General features: G+C 32.4%; 2 protein-coding genes and 1 non-coding gene across 6 annotated transcripts; 1 reads left to right on the top strand and 2 right to left on the bottom strand.

Annotated features, from left to right (window-relative positions):
* The first annotated feature begins 593 nt into the window (after positions 1 to 593).
* On the top strand, positions 594 to 2,388 carry LOC108325217 (purple acid phosphatase). Its single transcript, XM_017558245.2, has 4 exons — positions 594 to 1,028; positions 1,426 to 1,646; positions 1,777 to 1,898; positions 1,999 to 2,388. Exons 2-4 carry the CDS (start codon positions 1,548 to 1,550, stop codon positions 2,189 to 2,191), a joined length of 414 nt encoding a protein of 137 aa, XP_017413734.1. The 5' UTR covers positions 594 to 1,028; positions 1,426 to 1,547; the 3' UTR covers positions 2,192 to 2,388.
* Positions 2,389 to 5,520: 3,132 nt separating this feature from the next.
* Positions 5,521 to 5,592, bottom strand: TRNAN-GUU (transfer RNA asparagine (anticodon GUU)). Its single transcript has one exon. It is a non-coding gene; the product is annotated as a tRNA-Asn (tRNA).
* A 6,148-nt stretch (positions 5,593 to 11,740) lies between these two features.
* On the bottom strand, positions 11,741 to 16,786 carry LOC108324071 (uncharacterized). Of its 4 annotated transcripts, none has more exons than XM_017556875.2 (8): positions 16,422 to 16,786; positions 16,243 to 16,344; positions 13,717 to 13,783; positions 13,508 to 13,629; positions 12,918 to 13,053; positions 12,759 to 12,814; positions 12,479 to 12,674; positions 11,741 to 11,944 (listed from the first exon to the last, which is right to left on the bottom strand). In XM_017556875.2, the coding sequence occupies exons 3-8, from the start codon at positions 13,775 to 13,777 to the stop codon at positions 11,835 to 11,837; spliced, it is 681 nt and encodes a 226-aa protein (XP_017412364.1). In that variant the 5' UTR covers positions 13,778 to 13,783; positions 16,243 to 16,344; positions 16,422 to 16,786; the 3' UTR covers positions 11,741 to 11,834. The 4 variants fall into 4 exon arrangements, with proteins under 4 accessions (XP_017412364.1, XP_017412361.1, XP_017412363.1 ...); XM_017556872.2 differs by having other exon boundaries at positions 13,717 to 13,875; positions 16,422 to 16,785; XM_017556874.2 differs by having other exon boundaries at positions 13,717 to 13,820; positions 16,422 to 16,785.
* Positions 16,787 to 17,319: the final 533 nt, after the last annotated feature.

Raw genomic sequence — 17,319 nt, 5'->3', positions numbered from 1 at the left:
AATTTATTATATTTTAAATTAATATATAAGAATTATTTAATTTTTTTAAAATTATTATTTAATTATTTATAAATTAATTTTATTTTATTTTATAAAATAATTATTATTAATTTAATTTATGTATTATTATTTAAATAATAATTAAAATATTATATATATATATATATATATATATATATATATATATATATATTAAAACGGATGTGATGATATCGACGTTAAATTTTTTTTTTTTAATTTTTTGTTTTCTTATTTTAAATTAATATATAAATATTATTTAATTATTTTAAAATTATTACTTAATTATTTATAAATTAATTATATTTTATTTAATAAAATAATTATTATTAATTTTTATTTATTTATTATTATTTAAATAATAATTAAAAAAATTTTATACATATATATTAAAACGGATGTGCCATATTCGTTAACGGATGTGGCGACATCGTTGAATTTTTATTTTTTTAATTTTTTATATTTTAAATTAATATATAAATATTAGGTTTAATATCCAATTTTATCCCCAGTTTAGTTCGGAAATCTCAATTTAGTCCCTCTATATAAAAGTAATTGTAATGGATCCTTACTTGTAATTATGTGAGTCAAATTAGTCCCTTCCGTTAAATATAGGCAAACAGAGTTAATGGGCTGATGATGTGGCAGTAGTCACTCATTAGGTGTCAACACGTAATTGAGACTGTGCTTACGTGATGTTAGGGCACCTGATTTTAAAATTGGGTTTTAATTAGAAATTGAGGAGGTTTGGACGTGCGATGAAGATGAACCCCTCCCTGGATTGCCGGTGTTGGAGAGAGCAGACGGGATCGGAGAAGCAGTGACACGGTGGATTGAGTCACGAAAAAAAAAACAGTAATTTTTTGGGAGATCTCTCTTATGCAGACAATCATCCAAATCATCATAATGTTAGATGGGATACATGGGGAAGATTCGTAGAAAGAAATAATGCTTATGAACCTTGGATTTGGGCTACAGGGAACCACGAACTTGACTATGCTCCTGAGCTTGTAAGTTTTCTACTCTTTTTTTTTTTTTTGTATATAATGATGTAATGAGTTCAGGACCTAAGACTTCATTAAACCAAACATCTACCCCTAAATGTACTCCCGTAAGTTATTTCTTGGGATTATTTGAATTTAATTTTATCCACAAAGTCGTTCCTCAAATTAGAAATTATGACTCCCATGTTATGCTGCTTCTACCAAGTGCAAATTTTAATTCAGAAGCAAATCCTAAAGGCCAAAATTGATGATGCTTTTCAGGGTGAAACGGAACCTTTCAAGCCTTTCCTCTTGACATTACCTTTTAATGTTCAAGTTTTGCTTAATGTTTATAACGTACAAGTTTTACCTGTATGTTTCATATATTCACCTTCTCTGCACTAATGTAATTTTCCTTTTGCAGGTAAATATACTCCTCAATATGAATGGCTTGAGGTAGAGCTAAAAAAGGTTGATAGAAGCAAGGCCCCTTGGTTGATTGTTCTTGTGCATTCACCATGGTATAATAGTAACACCTATCATTACATGGAAGGGGAAACCACGAGGGTAGCTTTTGAGTCTTGGTTTGTGAAGTACAAGGTTGATGTTTTGTTCGCTGGTCATGTCCATGCCTATGAACGAAGTGTAAGTGCTACAAATTGTCCCCTTTCATCAGATGACATGCATTTAATCTAAAAATTGAACAATCATACGCAGTTTATGATTAAACCGCAGAATATTCTAACCACAATTATTTTTATGCACTCTGCATCAGGAACGTATATCCAACATTGAATACAACCTTGTTAACGGTCGATGTGGACCTACGAAGGACCTGTCAGCTCCTGTATACATAAACATTGGTGATGGAGGGAACATTGAAGGCTTAGCATTGAAGTAAGCTTTTCAGAAATTTTCTTCCTGCATTAACGACTTAATTCTCTTCTATATGAGGTTTAGTTTGATCGCTGATGTGTGTATTTTCTCTGCACTGCAGCATGACAAATCCACAACCTGAGTACTCTGCATATAGGGAGGCGAGTTTTGGGCATGCCATTTTCGAAATAAAGAACAGAACACATGCTCACTATAGCTGGCACCGAAATGAAGATGACGTTGCTGTTACAGCTGATTCCATGTGGTTTTTCAACAGATTCTGGCATCCTGTTGATGATTCCACAACAAAGTGAACCAATCAAAGCTTATAGTAGCTGTTAGAATGCGGTTATTTGACAATCGGTTGTTAGTTGGGATTGGAAAAGACATGTATATTCTCAATTAAGAGTAGTTAGGCCTTGTAGAAGTTCTGCAATGTCCGAACTTTTCAGAAAATTGATTTATTTTTTGCTATTTTTTCTAGTAAAGACAGTTTATTTCCAGTTCATATCAGTATGTTTCAGTAGAGTATTAATTTCTTGTTAACATATCAGTTTAATTGTTGTTAGTTAATGCACTTTCGTTATTGAAATAAATTCAATTTTTTTGTCTCATTTCTGTTTCCCATGTTTCAATTTTCTTTTCTTTAATATAAGAGTTCAAACAATTTATGGTGTTTACTATGCCCTAAATAAATGCTCATATGGTGGAAATGAGGTATTTTGAAGTGGTCTATCTGCCAATGGAGAACCTATTGGGTGCCTGTCATAACTCCAACTACATAGAAACAAGAAATGTTCAATATTTACTCATGTCATCATGGAGATGGGCCAACTACATCATATTGTATATTGAACATCCTCATTTGTCACTCAATTGATCCTATGAGGTTTTGCCGGTCTGTCCTATGAGGTTTTGCCGGTCTGTGATATGTTTTGCCGGTCTGTCCTATGAGGTTTATTGACCTTAAATAAATGCTGGTTTCCAAGTGAATTTGCAACATGATTAAAAACAGTAATCAAAAGATTCTCATCTCCTATGCTTTTCTTACCTTTCTCTTGTTCAGAAATCACAGGCTTAAGTTAAGAATACAGAACAAATCTGGCCTTGTGAAGAACTCAAAACCACATATATTATTATTAGTATCTGCTACCACAACATATCCTGACAAAGTGAATAAAGAAAACTGCCCAATTGGATCTAACGTCAATGAAATCAGAACAACCATGACAAGGATACACAGCAAGGCCTAATTGCACACCATCTGAATTAATCACAAGGAATGAAAACTATCATCAAACAAAGAAATAGTACACTCATATGTCAATAGCTTAAGTTTTGTCTAACTTAACATCACCAGTTTTTGTTTTATGCACCAAATTTTCAGCTTTCAACGGACAAGTATCTGATTATTCAACTGCAAAAAGATTGAAACCAGAAGCTTCATAAAGAATACAGAATAATCTAATTTCATTGGATTGTCAAACTCGATTATACAAACATCCAAAGAAACAAAGAGGGAAAAAAAATGAAAATCAAGCCATGGACATGTTGGAGAGTCTACTAGGGGTTGGTCTGAAATTCAACCATCTAAGTTCTAAATGTTTGGGTGGTGTCAGTGCTCTCCTCAGGATCTCTTTGCTCGCCACACGTTTCTTCTTCTCCTAAACTTACAAGCTCAGGAGCATAGTCAAGTTCGTTGTTCCCTGTAGCCCAAATCCAAGGTTCATAAGCATTATTTCTTTCTACGAATCTTCCCCATGTATCCCATCTAACATTATCATGATTTGGATGATTGTCTGCATAAGAGAGATCTCCCAAAAAATTACTGTTTTTTTTTCGTGACTCAATCCACCGTGCCACTGCTTCTCCGATCCCGTCTGCTCTCTCCGACATCGGCAACCCAGGGAGGGGTTCATCTTCATCGCACGTCCAAACCTCCCCAATTTCTAATTAAAACCCAATTTTAAAATCAGGTGCCCTAACACCACGTAAGCACAATCTCAATTACGTGTTGACACCTAATGAGTGACTACTGCCACATCATCAACCCATTAACTCCGTTTGCCTATATTTAACGGAAGGGACTAATTTGACTCACATAATTACAAGTAAGGATCCATTACAATTACTTTTATATAGAGGGACTAAATTGAGATTTCCGAACCAAACTGGGGACAAAATTGGGTATTAAACCTAAATATTATTTAATTTTTTTAAAATTATTATTTAATTATTTATAAATTAATTTAATTTAATTTAATAAAATAATTATTATTAATTTAATTTATATATTATTATTTAAATAATAAATAAAATACTTTTTAAAAATCTATTAAACGGATGTGGCACATCCGTTGAAGTTTTTTTTTTTAAATAAAAATGATAAACTAAAATATAACGGATGTCAACATCCGTTCACGGATGTCAACATCCGTTAAAGGTGAAACGGATGTTGACATCCGTTTTATACAAGGGCAAATTAGGTATGGGGTGGTGCAGGGAGCGGTCGGTGGTGGTGGAGGGAGCAACTCTCTAAGCATGGAAGCGTTGCTGTTGCAAGCATTGGAATGGGCTGGATCCAAACTTTGATGAAACTGTGCGTTTTGGCTGGGATTTGTTGCTGCCTATGATTGGGCTGATTCTCCTTTAGTGGAACGGCGTTGTTCTGGTGTGTTTAGTGGAGAGGCGTTGCTGCCTTTGAAGGGGTCCAGACTGTGCATCTCATTTGGCAGAAAAGAAAACTCTCCCTCGAGCTAGGGCAAAAAGAAAGAGCGAAGCGAGAGCAGACGGGTGCGATCCTGCCTGTTAAAGAAGACGGAGAAGATGACCGGAGTTGACCGGTAGAGATGAAGAAAGATCGAAGGGCTGAAGTTAAAGAAGCAGGGAGGCCGTTGGATCAAGATGAAGCTCAAAATCGTGTAAAGCAAGCTTTCTTTCCCTTTTTCATTTTTCCTTTTTATTTTCTTTCTTCTTCAACCCTGTATAATGGGTTTTCTGCATGTAAACACAGACTTTCACGGAGACGAGACACTTAAATTTTTTTCAGCTTACATTTTAGAATAGATAGAGAGGACGTGAGAGCTTAGGGTTTTATCGCGCTTTCGGTAGATTCGAGTTTCTTGCGTTCTCACTCGCGTTTTGTTGGGTACATTTTCGTGTAACTTTGTTTCTTGTTAATAAAATTTCTTCTGTGATGTTTCTATGTGTTGGAAGTTTGATAATTCTATTATCTTGATTTTTCCATTATTTCTGTTTTCTTGATTGATGATGTGAGAGTCGTTTCTAGTTTTGTTTTGTAAAAAAATTTATCGAGATGTCTTCTCGAGTTGGAGATGAATCCAATGAAAGAAAAAAATATTGTAATTCTTATTTTGTTTCTGTCAGTTCATTTCAATTAGGATTTTATATGTTTTTGAGTAGATTGCATGTTTCAATTGCATTTAGATTAGGCTTTACATTTGGTGATGATTAGGAATATGAATTAGGAGTTGAATTTACCGTGATTTGGTATAGTGAGTAGACATTTACACACTAAGTTAATACAATAGAAACAAAGACAAGGGAAACGAGTTATCTACTCTTCTTAACGGTCAAAGAAAATCCTTTCATTCCGAATTACAGATTTCGGAATCCATTCAATCTCCCCAAGTAGGATTCGAACCTACGACCAGTCAATTAACAGTCGATCGCTCTACCACTGAGCTATTGAGGAACAACGGGAAATTCGATCTAATAGAGTTTAATTCCCGTTCTCAACCCATGACCAATAGGAACTCGGAGTTTCCTTCATAACTCGTCAAATTTATTCACAGCGACTCCCTTCCATGCCTCATTTCATAGGGAACCTTAAACTAGAATACCACACAGTGAGTATGACTGCACATGATGTCTTTCTGAGTTGTAAATGACTACTTTTCTACACTAACTTTGGTACTTTTGGTTCTTATTCATGGTTCTAATCAACCAATTTGTTTCTACTCATTAGTTTAGGTGTTTGTTCATTTGATTTCAGTTTTAGTTGAGAATATTAACATGATTGTTCTTGATTACTTCTGTTTAGAGTAGGATTTGATGATTCATTTTAGGTTTTATGTTTTACATTTTAATTCAGATTTGATGCTTAGTTTAGGAATATCTCTTGATTGTTAATGCATTCTTTTAGACTTAGGTTTTGCTTCTGTTCTGCATTTCTATTTCAAAGATTGTCTTTCCTTATTTTTTTTTAGCATTTGAGTTCTGTTTAGATTGTATAATATTTGTTATGTTTCAGTTGTAGGTAGTTATAGTAAATAGGTTTTATTTCTGTTTTGAGTAGTTTAGACTGTTATTTTCTTTTCTTTTATTGCATTTCAATTTCTTTATTCTTTTAAATAGATTTTAGTTTAGACTAGTTTCAATTCTTTTATTTTAGTTTCATTCATTTTAAATGTCCCCGCCCAGTTTAATAATAAATAATTAGTAAATAAATACAAGATCTAACTCTACACTTTAATCTTAACTTTGTTGAGTCCTAAGATTGATATTTTGTTCATCCCTATGCTACATTAGTGGGGACCAGACTTTGTTCTACCTTAGGCGACTAAAAGACAGTTTAACAACAGGTTCTGCAATATGAACCAAAATACTCCAAAGTGAGTTTAAATCTTTACAGGATGTCTTCCTAAAGTGCAATTGGGACTTGTTTCATCCAAATCAATGTGCATTTGTCTATTATTGTGAGTCTTGCCTATGTTTTTAGTTTCATTCTTTAACTTCTTTGCATTTGCTAGATTTACTGTAATGTGTTTTAGCTTAGGTAATGATCTTTTATTATTTTGAACATTTCCTATTAGATAAAGTTTTGTTTCTGTTTACATTTCAATTTTCCAGATTCTTTGCTATTTGTTTGATTTGGTTAATAATTAGATATCTCAATTGTACTATGCATTTCTAGTGTCTTTGTAAATCAGTAGATCATATTAGCTATAGAAATTAGATTTTTTTTTTTGTTTTAGGTAGTTTAGAATAATAATTTATTTTATTTTATTTCATTTCATTTTAATTTTCTTTCTATCTTTTAAACATATTTTCTTTTTAGTTTCATTTCTTTCAATTTCATTTCTTTGTCCCCACCTAGTTCGTAGTAATAGTAAATAAAATAAAAAGCAAGATTAACTCTACATTTTAAAACTTAATTGTACCGAGTCCTAGGATTGATATTTTGGTTAACCCTTTACTACATTAGTGGGGACCAAATTTGTTATGCTTTAGGCGACTAAAAAGCAGTTTAACAAATGGCGCCGTTGTCGGGGACTCGGCGAATTGAGTTTTAGAGTGTTAGGTTAGTCTTGTTAGCTTTAATTTTTTTAGTAGTCTGTGTGTTTAGTTTCTGTGCATTTAGTTGTTGTTTCTGGAAACTTTAAAATCTGTAAATAGTGGTTCTCCTTCATATTATGCTTTTGTGTGTTTGGTATAATCTTTGCTTGAAGTGAAATCCATGTTTAGACAAGTTCTGTACAAGATCAGGAGATGGCAAATTCACAAGATTGGCTATACAAGCTTATCAAAAGGCTGCCTAAGTATGGAGTGGCTGGAGAAGATCCATACAAGCACCGGAAGGAGTTTTAAGTGGTCTGCTCCATGTTTAAACCAACAGAAGTCCCTAAAGATTGGGCCAAGTTGAAGACATTTCCCTTCTCTTTAGGGGATGCAGCCAAAGACTAGTTCTACTACAAGACCTATTCAGCACCATTCACTACCTGGGCTGAGATGCAGAGAAGCTTTCTGGAGAAGTTCTTCCCAGCCTCAACAATAGTCTCCAAACGGAGGGAAATTAGCTCCATTGTACAGCTGCAAGGAGAGACATTGAGGGAGTGTTGAGACAAATTCAACCAACTGTGTGCTTCATGTCCATATCATCAAATTGGTGAGCACCTGCTCATCCTGCACTTCATTGATGGATTGAGCATGAAAGAAAGATTTTTTGTGGATGTTGCAGCTGGAGGATCCTTAATGGATAAGACAATTTCTGAAGCCAGGTCCTTATTAGCCAACTTGAGTGGTTGTCTTGATGAAGCCACTAATTATGTTGAGAACACAGGTTCTCGTTTGCAACCTAAGCAGGTTTATTGTGAAATTGACATTCCTATACATGTCTCTGAGGTTCAAATGGATTTTGATGCATTTGATGTGTTAAAGATTGATAGCCAAATGGGACGACCTAACGGGCCAAACTCAACCATCAGATCAAGGAGGATTTGATGATCCAAATCTTTCGATTCTCCATATTTTGGGATACATGAATACTAATACACCACGTGTCGTCATCCTAGCGGTTATAACCTCCTTTCAACTATCACTTGCGATTGGTCACGAAAGGATTAAGCATCCCTAAATGCGCCCAACATAGCTTTTACATAGACCCTTTTACCTATCACGATATGCTCGGGCTTGGGAGACCTATGTATCATATAACCGTTTAGTCAACCTTGGACCAGACGATCTTAATGGTTAGTCGTGCCACAAACAGGACCACGATGGTCATCCCCAAGATTGAACGACTGTATCCTATAAATCGAACAATCACCCTTCAGAACGATTAAACCTAATGTTGATTAACTTACAACAAAACATGATTATTACCAATTGAGTCACTATTAAGCCGTCAGTAATCCGAAACCCATTCTGAAATACAGGTTTGAGGTAAAGAGGTAGGTGATGACATTTAATACGCATTAATTGCTAAAACTTCCGAATCTTTACTAACTTTGGCATCGGACTACCTTCAATAGGTAATCTCTTATTTTGTCCGAATGGGATTCTAAAACAAACGATGACAAAGATAATCGTTCATACTTTTAAGACATTTGTGACATAGTAAACCGTTAACCTCAACCCCACAACCGAAACAATTATTTTTGTTGGTGTTGTTATAATATTATTATTATTATTATTATTATTTTAATAATAAGAGTTAATTATATTTTGTATTCCTATCCTTTTGAAATTAATGGAATTGATGCCTAATGTCCAACGATGTTAGTGTATCTTTTTATGTGACAAATAGAATGCCACAACACTCCCTTTTTTGAAACGTAAAACATAAAAAGTAAAACATAATTTTTTTATACATGTATAAAAAAGGTTTAATTGCTTGCATTGTCCCTAGTTTGGCTGCAACGTGTCAAAGTAGTCCATCTTATTAAAAAAATTTCAATTACGTACAAACTTGGTTTAAAAGTGTCAATTTCGTCCAAACGTATGTAATTTTTTAGTTCTCTCTCCTCTGCTCCTCTGCTTCTCTGCTTCTCTGCTCTGCTCCTCTGGACATTATAAAATATTATAATGATAATATAGAATATAAAATAATACATTAAGCAATTCGTAGTAAAATATTATCTAAAAATCAAATAATTCATTTTTCTGTTCTTTAACTAAAAAGGTATTTACAAAATTATTTATTTTGGTATAATATTGGTTGAACTGTTTCTACATATTTTCATTTTCTTTAAAAAAGAATTATACGTTTTGTGTTAATTATATATATAATTTATCGTCATTAAAAGTATATTAAAAATATATATAAGATAATAGGATAAATCATATATATTTAAAATAATTTATTAATTAATTTATTTACTAAAATAGTTTTAAGATAATAAAATATAAGATAGATATTTATATTTGAGATTAATAAAATTATTTTACTTTAAAATACACACATATTTTAATTAATAGATACTGTATAACTTTAATTTTTTCTTTCAATTAACAGGCACAATTCTCTATTAATAAATCATATGTAGCATATTGGTAAAAAAAAAGTGGAATAATAATTTAGATAAAATCATTTAGTTACATCATGATCATGATTTAATTTATGTAAATATTAAATATAAGTGAAAAACATTTTACTAAAGGAGCAGCAGAGCATAGCAGCAGAGCAGAGAAGCAGAGGAGAGAGAAAAAAAAATTAACGTCCGTTTATGTGGATTTAACGGAAGGGACTTGATTGAAGCAAATTTTACATACGTTTGGACAAAATTGACACTTTTAAACCAAGTTTGGACGTAATTGAAACTTTTTTAAAAAGATGAACTAACTTGACACGTTGCAGCCAAACTGTGGACAATGCAAGCAATTAAACCTATAAAAAAATTGTAATTATTATCTTCACTTCTATCATCACCCACCTCCAACTCTATCCATTATCCAACATGGAACATTTTTTCTTAATTAATCCACCAACAACATTTAACACCTTTATTTAGATGGTTGTCAAAGCCATTTCTAAAATCTTTTAACACTCTCCATTAAAACAAAAATCACTAGGAAAAACGAGATTTAGAAGAGAAATTAAAACAAAAATCACTAGGAAAAAAAATATAGTTAATTCTTATTATAACATTAAAATTTTACTATACACACACACACAAAAGTATAAAAAATAAAAGTATTTTTTATATAAGAAATACTTTTCAGAACATTTATTTCAAAAAGTAAAAGTATATCTTACAGAAAGCCCTTCTAAATCTGACTGAAAGCACTTCTTCCAGAAAATAAAAACATATTATGACATTCAATCCAAAATATATAAAAATATATATTTTCCAAATTTGAAAATATATTCTACAACACTCATTTGGAAATATGTTAAAAGAAGATGTAGAGACTTAATTCCAAATACATGTATAATTTTATTCTCCTTTCCACCTCTCCTCTATCTTATTCCCTAATACCTAATTTTGTTCTCCAATGCCGTCTATCAAGAAGAATGGAGGATGAGGAAGATCATGGTGTTTTTGGGTGGTAATGGAATTGTTAAAATTGATAGTGATGGAGAGGTCGAAGAAGGAAGAAGTTGAAGATGCTATATGGAAGACGCCTCCGAATACCTACCCCGATGGCAACCTCAACCGTAGAGTATAGTGGCCAGACACATGGAAGAAGAGGATAAAAATGTAATTTTATCAAGCTTATGAAGGTGCAAGAAGAAAAAAAGTGCATGCAAAAGCAGTTTCTCTCTCTCTCTCTCTCTCTATATATATATATATATATATATATATACATATATATATATATACACATATATATATATACACATATATATATATACACATATATATATATACATATATATATATATATATATCAAACTTTACTAAAATTCATATCTTATAAAGTGTAACCAAAAGAGAATTTTCCTCTCCCAGGTCCTATGAAAAGATGGTGAAAAATCTTCAGGAGCCCAGAAAAGGCTACTTTAAAATTTTATAAAACAAACGGAAATTTTCAGTATAAAGTATCTTTGATATTACGATATTTTGTTTTATCATATTTTTCTTCAAATAAACAAGATTTTCTTCCATCAAATTAAACACCTTAAAGTGACTGCTCAAAAGAGTGTTTGTTTTAAAGCATAGATTCACTTTCCGTAGTACATCTATGCTTCGTACACATACAACACAGATTTTAAATGTTATACACCAGATATTCTTTACAATTTTATCAGCATCTCATAAAAAATATTAATGGTGCTTTTTCTTACTGAAATTTTTAAAAATTGTTAATATCCAAATCAAATTAATAAATATTTATACTACTAGAAAAATCATTGCAAAAAAATTATGTTAATCACTTGATGAAAAGGAACTTTTTAATAACTGATTTCTACTTCTCTCTTTTTCTATATACCAAATTCCAAAATCTAAGAATTCACTTCAAGCTCTAACTTCAATGTTTTAAGAACTAAATTATCAACTATTTTAAAATTCAATCACTTTTAACGTACAAAGGACCAGGTATTCAAGAAAATTCAAGATTTTAAGAATTACTGTTTTTATGTAGGATAAATCACTTCTAACCTGAACTAGAAAAGAAAATTCAAGAATCGATATTATTATTTTGCATTTAACAATGCGAGAAACTTCAGCATCTACAGATTTTAAGGTACTATGTTTATGTAGGATTACCAAATCAATCATATTTGGCTTGGTTTTGGGGCTGCGAAAAAAATTCCTTTGCTTTATGAGCTACCTCTGCCTCCAAAATTGCTTCTAGAACTATGTCAGATCCTTTCACATCAGCTGTTAATGAAACAAAAACAAAAGAAGTTTCATATCAGGTATCGTTCTAAAACAAACAGATTCCCGTCAAACATGGACAGACAAGACAAAAAGCTATCAGGCATTCATAAAGAAGAAAAAGGAAAAATAATTTGCAAATTTCGCAATGAAAGAAATAACATTTTTTATAATATCCTAGCCTATGCCAAATGTGCCATAGTATACAAATGAATGAAGCTCGGCAAACAGTCTTTACTTCCGAGTCTTCGAGCTAACTAAATACAGTTCAAATGAAAAAAGTCTGCAGATTAACTAATCTTATCTGAAAACACCACTGGGTGTGTAATGGGTAAAAAGAAGCTAAATATTTTAGTGCCTTTACATATGCATGTATGGCATACATTGATAGGAATCACAAAACAATATCACATGACCAATGATCACACTATATAGCACACAAACTGTAAACATAAAAATACCGAGTAAAAAGTTGTGATTGTCCAACTCATGAGAAAATCTTGATAAGCAAAGCCAAAAAAACAAAAAGTATCATACCCCCACGATTTGGTAATAGTCCAGCATTTTCAGCGGATATGGGTAAGACAGTAAGCTGCAGTTTGTCATCTATCTTCACCACTTCAGGACTAATTGCTGACAACTCATTCTTTATGGAAGGGGACTCTGCAAATCTGGCGTAAATGGTTGCTTGATTTTGCATATTGCATGAATTAGAAGACACAGAAGTTGAGTCCTGGAAATATATATAGGCATGTAAGCACACTCAGTTCCTATACTAGTATATACTTGTCTCATTTTGTGGGTTAGGTTCATAAACCTTGATAACAGTGGGATTCGGGTGATTCTCTCCAGAATCTTCTGGTTTCTTACAGTCTATATTATCCAAAAAAGATAACAGTATTAAACAAAATCTCTACACTGCATCTGTAAACGATTATAAAACTGTTACACCTCAAAACAAGGTAGTAAACAATACCATTTGGGATAGATGTCTGGTCAGGATTGTCAGCAAATCTTCGTGTCAAAGGGCCAGGATTTATGATTGATATGCTTCGAATTTCATGACGAATAGCATCTAGCTGAGCCATTGTGTCTTGCAGTTCCTTATGAACCTAAGACAAAATAGGCCAATACAATAAAAAGTAGTTTGTCAACAGAACCAAGTCTTACCAATGGACAAAGATTCCCCTATGAAGCATAAATATTTCACTAACTTTTATGTTCATATTTGACATTATTGTCCAAGAAATTCAAAGTAAACCACATGTTAAGATTCTACAATGCAAAATTATCTTTTCTCCAATTAAGCATCATAAGACATTTTCTGACATTTTGTGTACACGTATTAGTTATTGCTTATAAAAGAAAATATAAGACATTTACAACCCTAAATATTATGACTTGGTGTGTGTTTGGTTTTCTTTAGGGAAAGTGCTTAACGATATTTACCTCAAGGCAACTAGTTATTGCCTTCATGCAACAAAACACACAGAATCTATAAAACTCCAAAGAAACTTATTCCTGCAGGTTTTATAATACTGCTGGTAACTTGGAAAATGGGAATACCTGGCGAGCCTGGGATTGCTGCATAACATTTTCAAACTGACCACGAGCCAATTGTACATATCCAATAGCTCTACCAGCAAGTCTCCCTGCTGTTCTGGATATGATTGGTAAATCCTTTGGACCTATCGCACATAACAATTCACATTTGTACTATAAATAATATAAAATTTTGCATATGATAAACAGATGTAACAATAGCATGACCCAACCTATCAGAGCAGCAGTGGCTCCAAGCAACAGAAATATTTCTCCATATGAAAAGCCCAGCATTTCTCACTGTCTTTTTGAAGAAAAATCGAATTCATTTGAAACCCTAAAGAGTTCAATAAAATGGCAAATCGGAAATTATAGTCGAATTGCTAACTAACCTGAAAGCATAAATTGAAAAGAATAGAATTAGCATGACATTGTTACAGTTTCAGTGCTTCCTACAAGAGAGTTAGCTGATGAATGAACATTGGTAAAACAAAAGGGAGAAGAAGAAACGCCTTGGGAAATCGATTTGTTTTCCCAGCAGAATAGCAAATCTGGGAACTAAACAGCCCACCAGATAAATTGGGATCTGTTTCATGCCTTTGCTATTTACACTCCATACTTGCTACATTCACTTTACCCTTCCATCTATGAAATTACATTATTAGACATTAATTTTTTCCCTCATTTCAAATAGTCTTCTTCACACACCTTTATTTACCATTTCCTTTATACTACATGTTCAGGAGTTTGTGATGGTTGAGTGTATTAGCTTCAGTGTTCCACCGTCTCCAACTGTATGAGCAGGATTGGTGGTATTTGGAGAACGACGAATGGATGCTTTAGAAGAAAATTGTAGACCAGACTGTGCCATCACTAAATAATGAAGATGCCTAAGTAAAAAATTAGCATGAATATGTGTTCATCATTGTCAAATTTTTATGATGCAAGTTGTTTTATATCTATCACTAAAATGGCGATCAGTAATCATCTTTAAATTTACTGAAAATAGTTAGTTACTGAAAAAGAGACAAGGAAATAAGTTATTAATGGAATGACTTAATACTTAAAGAACAGCTAATTTCTAACCCACAGTGCACCTATATATAAAACACACTTCACCGCCATGATTGAGAGGGTTCAAGTGATTAGAATAAAGAATGTCAAATTTTCATGGCTTATCTTAAGATAAGCAGAAAAAAAAAGTCCAATTTAATAAAATGACACATTAGAAAGGACATGGTATAAAAATATTGTGAGAAAATGCATACAAGATTCCAAAGATATTCAGAGAATTAGAAATGATACGCATATGCATGACATTGAAGCAAGAATTTCAGTCTCAGTGTTCCAAGAGTTCAATGTATTGATGCATATAGATTTATTTCGGTAGCTTCCATTTTGAACAACTCCTAAGTATTACAACATTAAAAACAAGTTTCCATACTACATTTGTGCTGTCTGTGCATTCTGCACAATGATCAGTGAATTCTTTGTAGGATATTTAACAAAGATAGATCTAGAAAGAAAGAATGGTGACATTAAATATGGAAACGTAAGAAGATAGGAGAGAAGAGCATTTTGTCCACAAAATATTGGAAGAGTGGAATGACTGTTCTTTCTCTCACGAAGTCAATTTTCATAGTCTGAATAGTCTGCATAAGCCTTGTCACTGCTAAATCTTTTATTTGGATATTATCTTGATGCAAAATACTGCAAAAGATGGCGCCTTTCTCATTACAGTTTTGGTAATTTTGATACGCCTTTAGCCCAAATGATTACTAAAAATCACCCTTGAAATCAACGTACATGAATATTAAGTTTTTCAATCATTCGAGAAAAAAAAAATGGTCTTAAACTACACATCACTTGTTTTTACATACTGCTGCTTCACCAAGAAAATAATGTGAAATTATTAAACGAAAAGTCAAACCTATTCTCTTCCTATTCCTGCTTTCTCTTAAAATATAGTAATCAATAACCTTCAGAAAAAAAAATTCAAATTTCTTAATAAAAGGCTATGATACATCAGAATAATACAATCGAAAACCTCAATGAGCCAACTCCAAAATGAAGAAAAGAAAGAGCTTGTTTAACACAGTTGGGATATAAGGGAGTTGTACCTCTGGGAGCTCTTGAATGTAAGAATAATATTTCACAACAGTACTTGGAAACCAGTAACTTTAGATTACTGGATCAAGGGCACAAACAATAAATCCAAAGTGAAGGAACCGTGACCAAGAAAAAAGGTAAGGATATTTAGAATATCGTGATATAACGAAGCTATAGTAAATCGAGAATTGGAACAGAAAAAGCATAAAATTCTTCTCTCAACTAAAATATAATGTAATGATCACTAGCACATGTGCTTTCCAGATACCACCAGAAACATTAGCTTAAAGTCACTTGTTGTGCTAACCAAAAAAAAAACTAAAAGGAAATGGTAATTCATGAAATATTGATAATTAAGAATTCAAGCTCTTTACAACACAGAGCTAAAAACTACTGCCGCACGGCATATGAGATGTAACATAGTTGATATCAATCCATCAAAAATTTACAAAAAACTTCAGACTTGTTAAATAAAATAAATAAATAAATAGCAAATCCTGACTCACCCGTGTAAAAAATGCATCTTTATAATACAAAGAATTAGATTCGAACTGGGACAATCTCAACTTTGCATTCATAATTCCAAAATTTCACTGTGCAAAATGTGTTTCTGATATTTGAAGTACGAAATGGGAGTTAATGATACATACCTTATGACAGCAACAACCTTCCCAACACGCAGTGCTCTAGCCTTGATCTTAATCTCCGGCTAACCCACCCACCAACGCGACAGTGGCACCAACGTGCGTTCTCTGAAACAAAATCCAACAAAAGAATGAAGGTAACAGGAAACATATACTAGAGATTTAAGATTACCGATTAGAATTACCTTTGATTGGCCACTGAAGAGGATTTAGGGTTCTTAAAATTTTGAAATAGAGAAGAAGGTACCGTGGGTTGAAATTAGGTTGGCATTATCTTGGTCTGAATATAATTTTGGATTTTCCACTTTTAAAATCTGTATAACTAAAACAGAAATTTGAATTGGAAAATTTATATAATATCGATCAGATTGAAAAACAGATTTAATTAAATGGATCCTTAACCCATCAAACTAGTTTAAAAGTGGATTAAAAACAGATTTGCCCACTCTTGATAATTTCTATTCATGAGAAAACAAAGCAAGGAATGAAATGTAAATATTGGGAAAAAGTATTAATGGGTGGAATTTGTCAAATGAATAGGAGGGTCTTCTAAGGATGGTGGAGCATCTACAGGAGAGAGAAAATCAATCTTGGATGTGATTTAATGATATATGTCAAGAATTATATTTTTTAATTACCGTGGAAAGGATTGATGAGTACGATAATTTCCTTTTTATATAAAAGATTTCAACGGATAGTTTATTTGTAGGTTTAATTGCTTGCATTGTTCCTAGTTTGGCTGCAACGTGTCAAAGTAATCTATCTTTTTAAAAAACTTTTAATTACGTACAAACTTGGTTTAAAAGTGTCAATTTCGTCCAAACGTATGTAAAATTTGCTTCAATCAAGTCCCTTCCGTTAAATTCACCAAAACGGACGTTAATTTTTTAGTTCTCTCTCCTCTGCTTCTCTGTTCTGCTCCTCTGGACATTATAAAATAATATAATGATAATATAAAATATAAAATAATACATTAAGCAATTATTAGAAAATTTGAAAATATTATGCATATATATTAAATGAAAAAAACAGTATACGTGGACTAAGTTATACAGAACTTCTTCACAGAGTAATAATTGTGGA

Source organism: Vigna angularis, chromosome 3 (assembly GCF_016808095.1).
Source record: "Vigna angularis cultivar LongXiaoDou No.4 chromosome 3, ASM1680809v1, whole genome shotgun sequence".
Classification (NCBI taxonomy): domain Eukaryota; kingdom Viridiplantae; phylum Streptophyta; class Magnoliopsida; order Fabales; family Fabaceae; genus Vigna; species Vigna angularis.
Note: the sequence above shows the minus strand (reverse complement) of the source record. Positions and strands in the feature narration are given on the sequence as shown.

What these genes read in the sequence shown, in the direction of transcription:
- LOC108325217 (XM_017558245.2), top strand. Translation starts at nt 1,548, where the DNA reads ATGGAAGGGGAAACCACGAGGGTAGCTTTTGAGTCTTGGTTTGTGAAG. An exon ending in TCCATGCCTATGAACGAAGT is followed by an intron (nt 1,647 to 1,776) that starts GTAAGTGCTACA and finishes ACTCTGCATCAG; the next exon opens with GAACGTATATCCAACATTGA. An exon ending in ATTGAAGGCTTAGCATTGAA is followed by an intron (nt 1,899 to 1,998) that starts GTAAGCTTTTCA and finishes TCTGCACTGCAG; the next exon opens with CATGACAAATCCACAACCTG.
- LOC108324071 (XM_017556875.2), bottom strand. Translation starts at nt 13,777, where the DNA reads ATGCTGGGCTTTTCATATGGAGAAATATTTCTGTTGCTTGGAGCCACT. An exon ending in AGCCACTGCTGCTCTGATAG is followed by an intron (nt 13,630 to 13,716) that starts GTTGGGTCATGC and finishes TATGTGCGATAG; the next exon opens with GTCCAAAGGATTTACCAATC. An exon ending in CGAATCCCACTGTTATCAAG is followed by an intron (nt 12,675 to 12,758) that starts GTTTATGAACCT and finishes ATATATTTCCAG; the next exon opens with GACTCAACTTCTGTGTCTTC.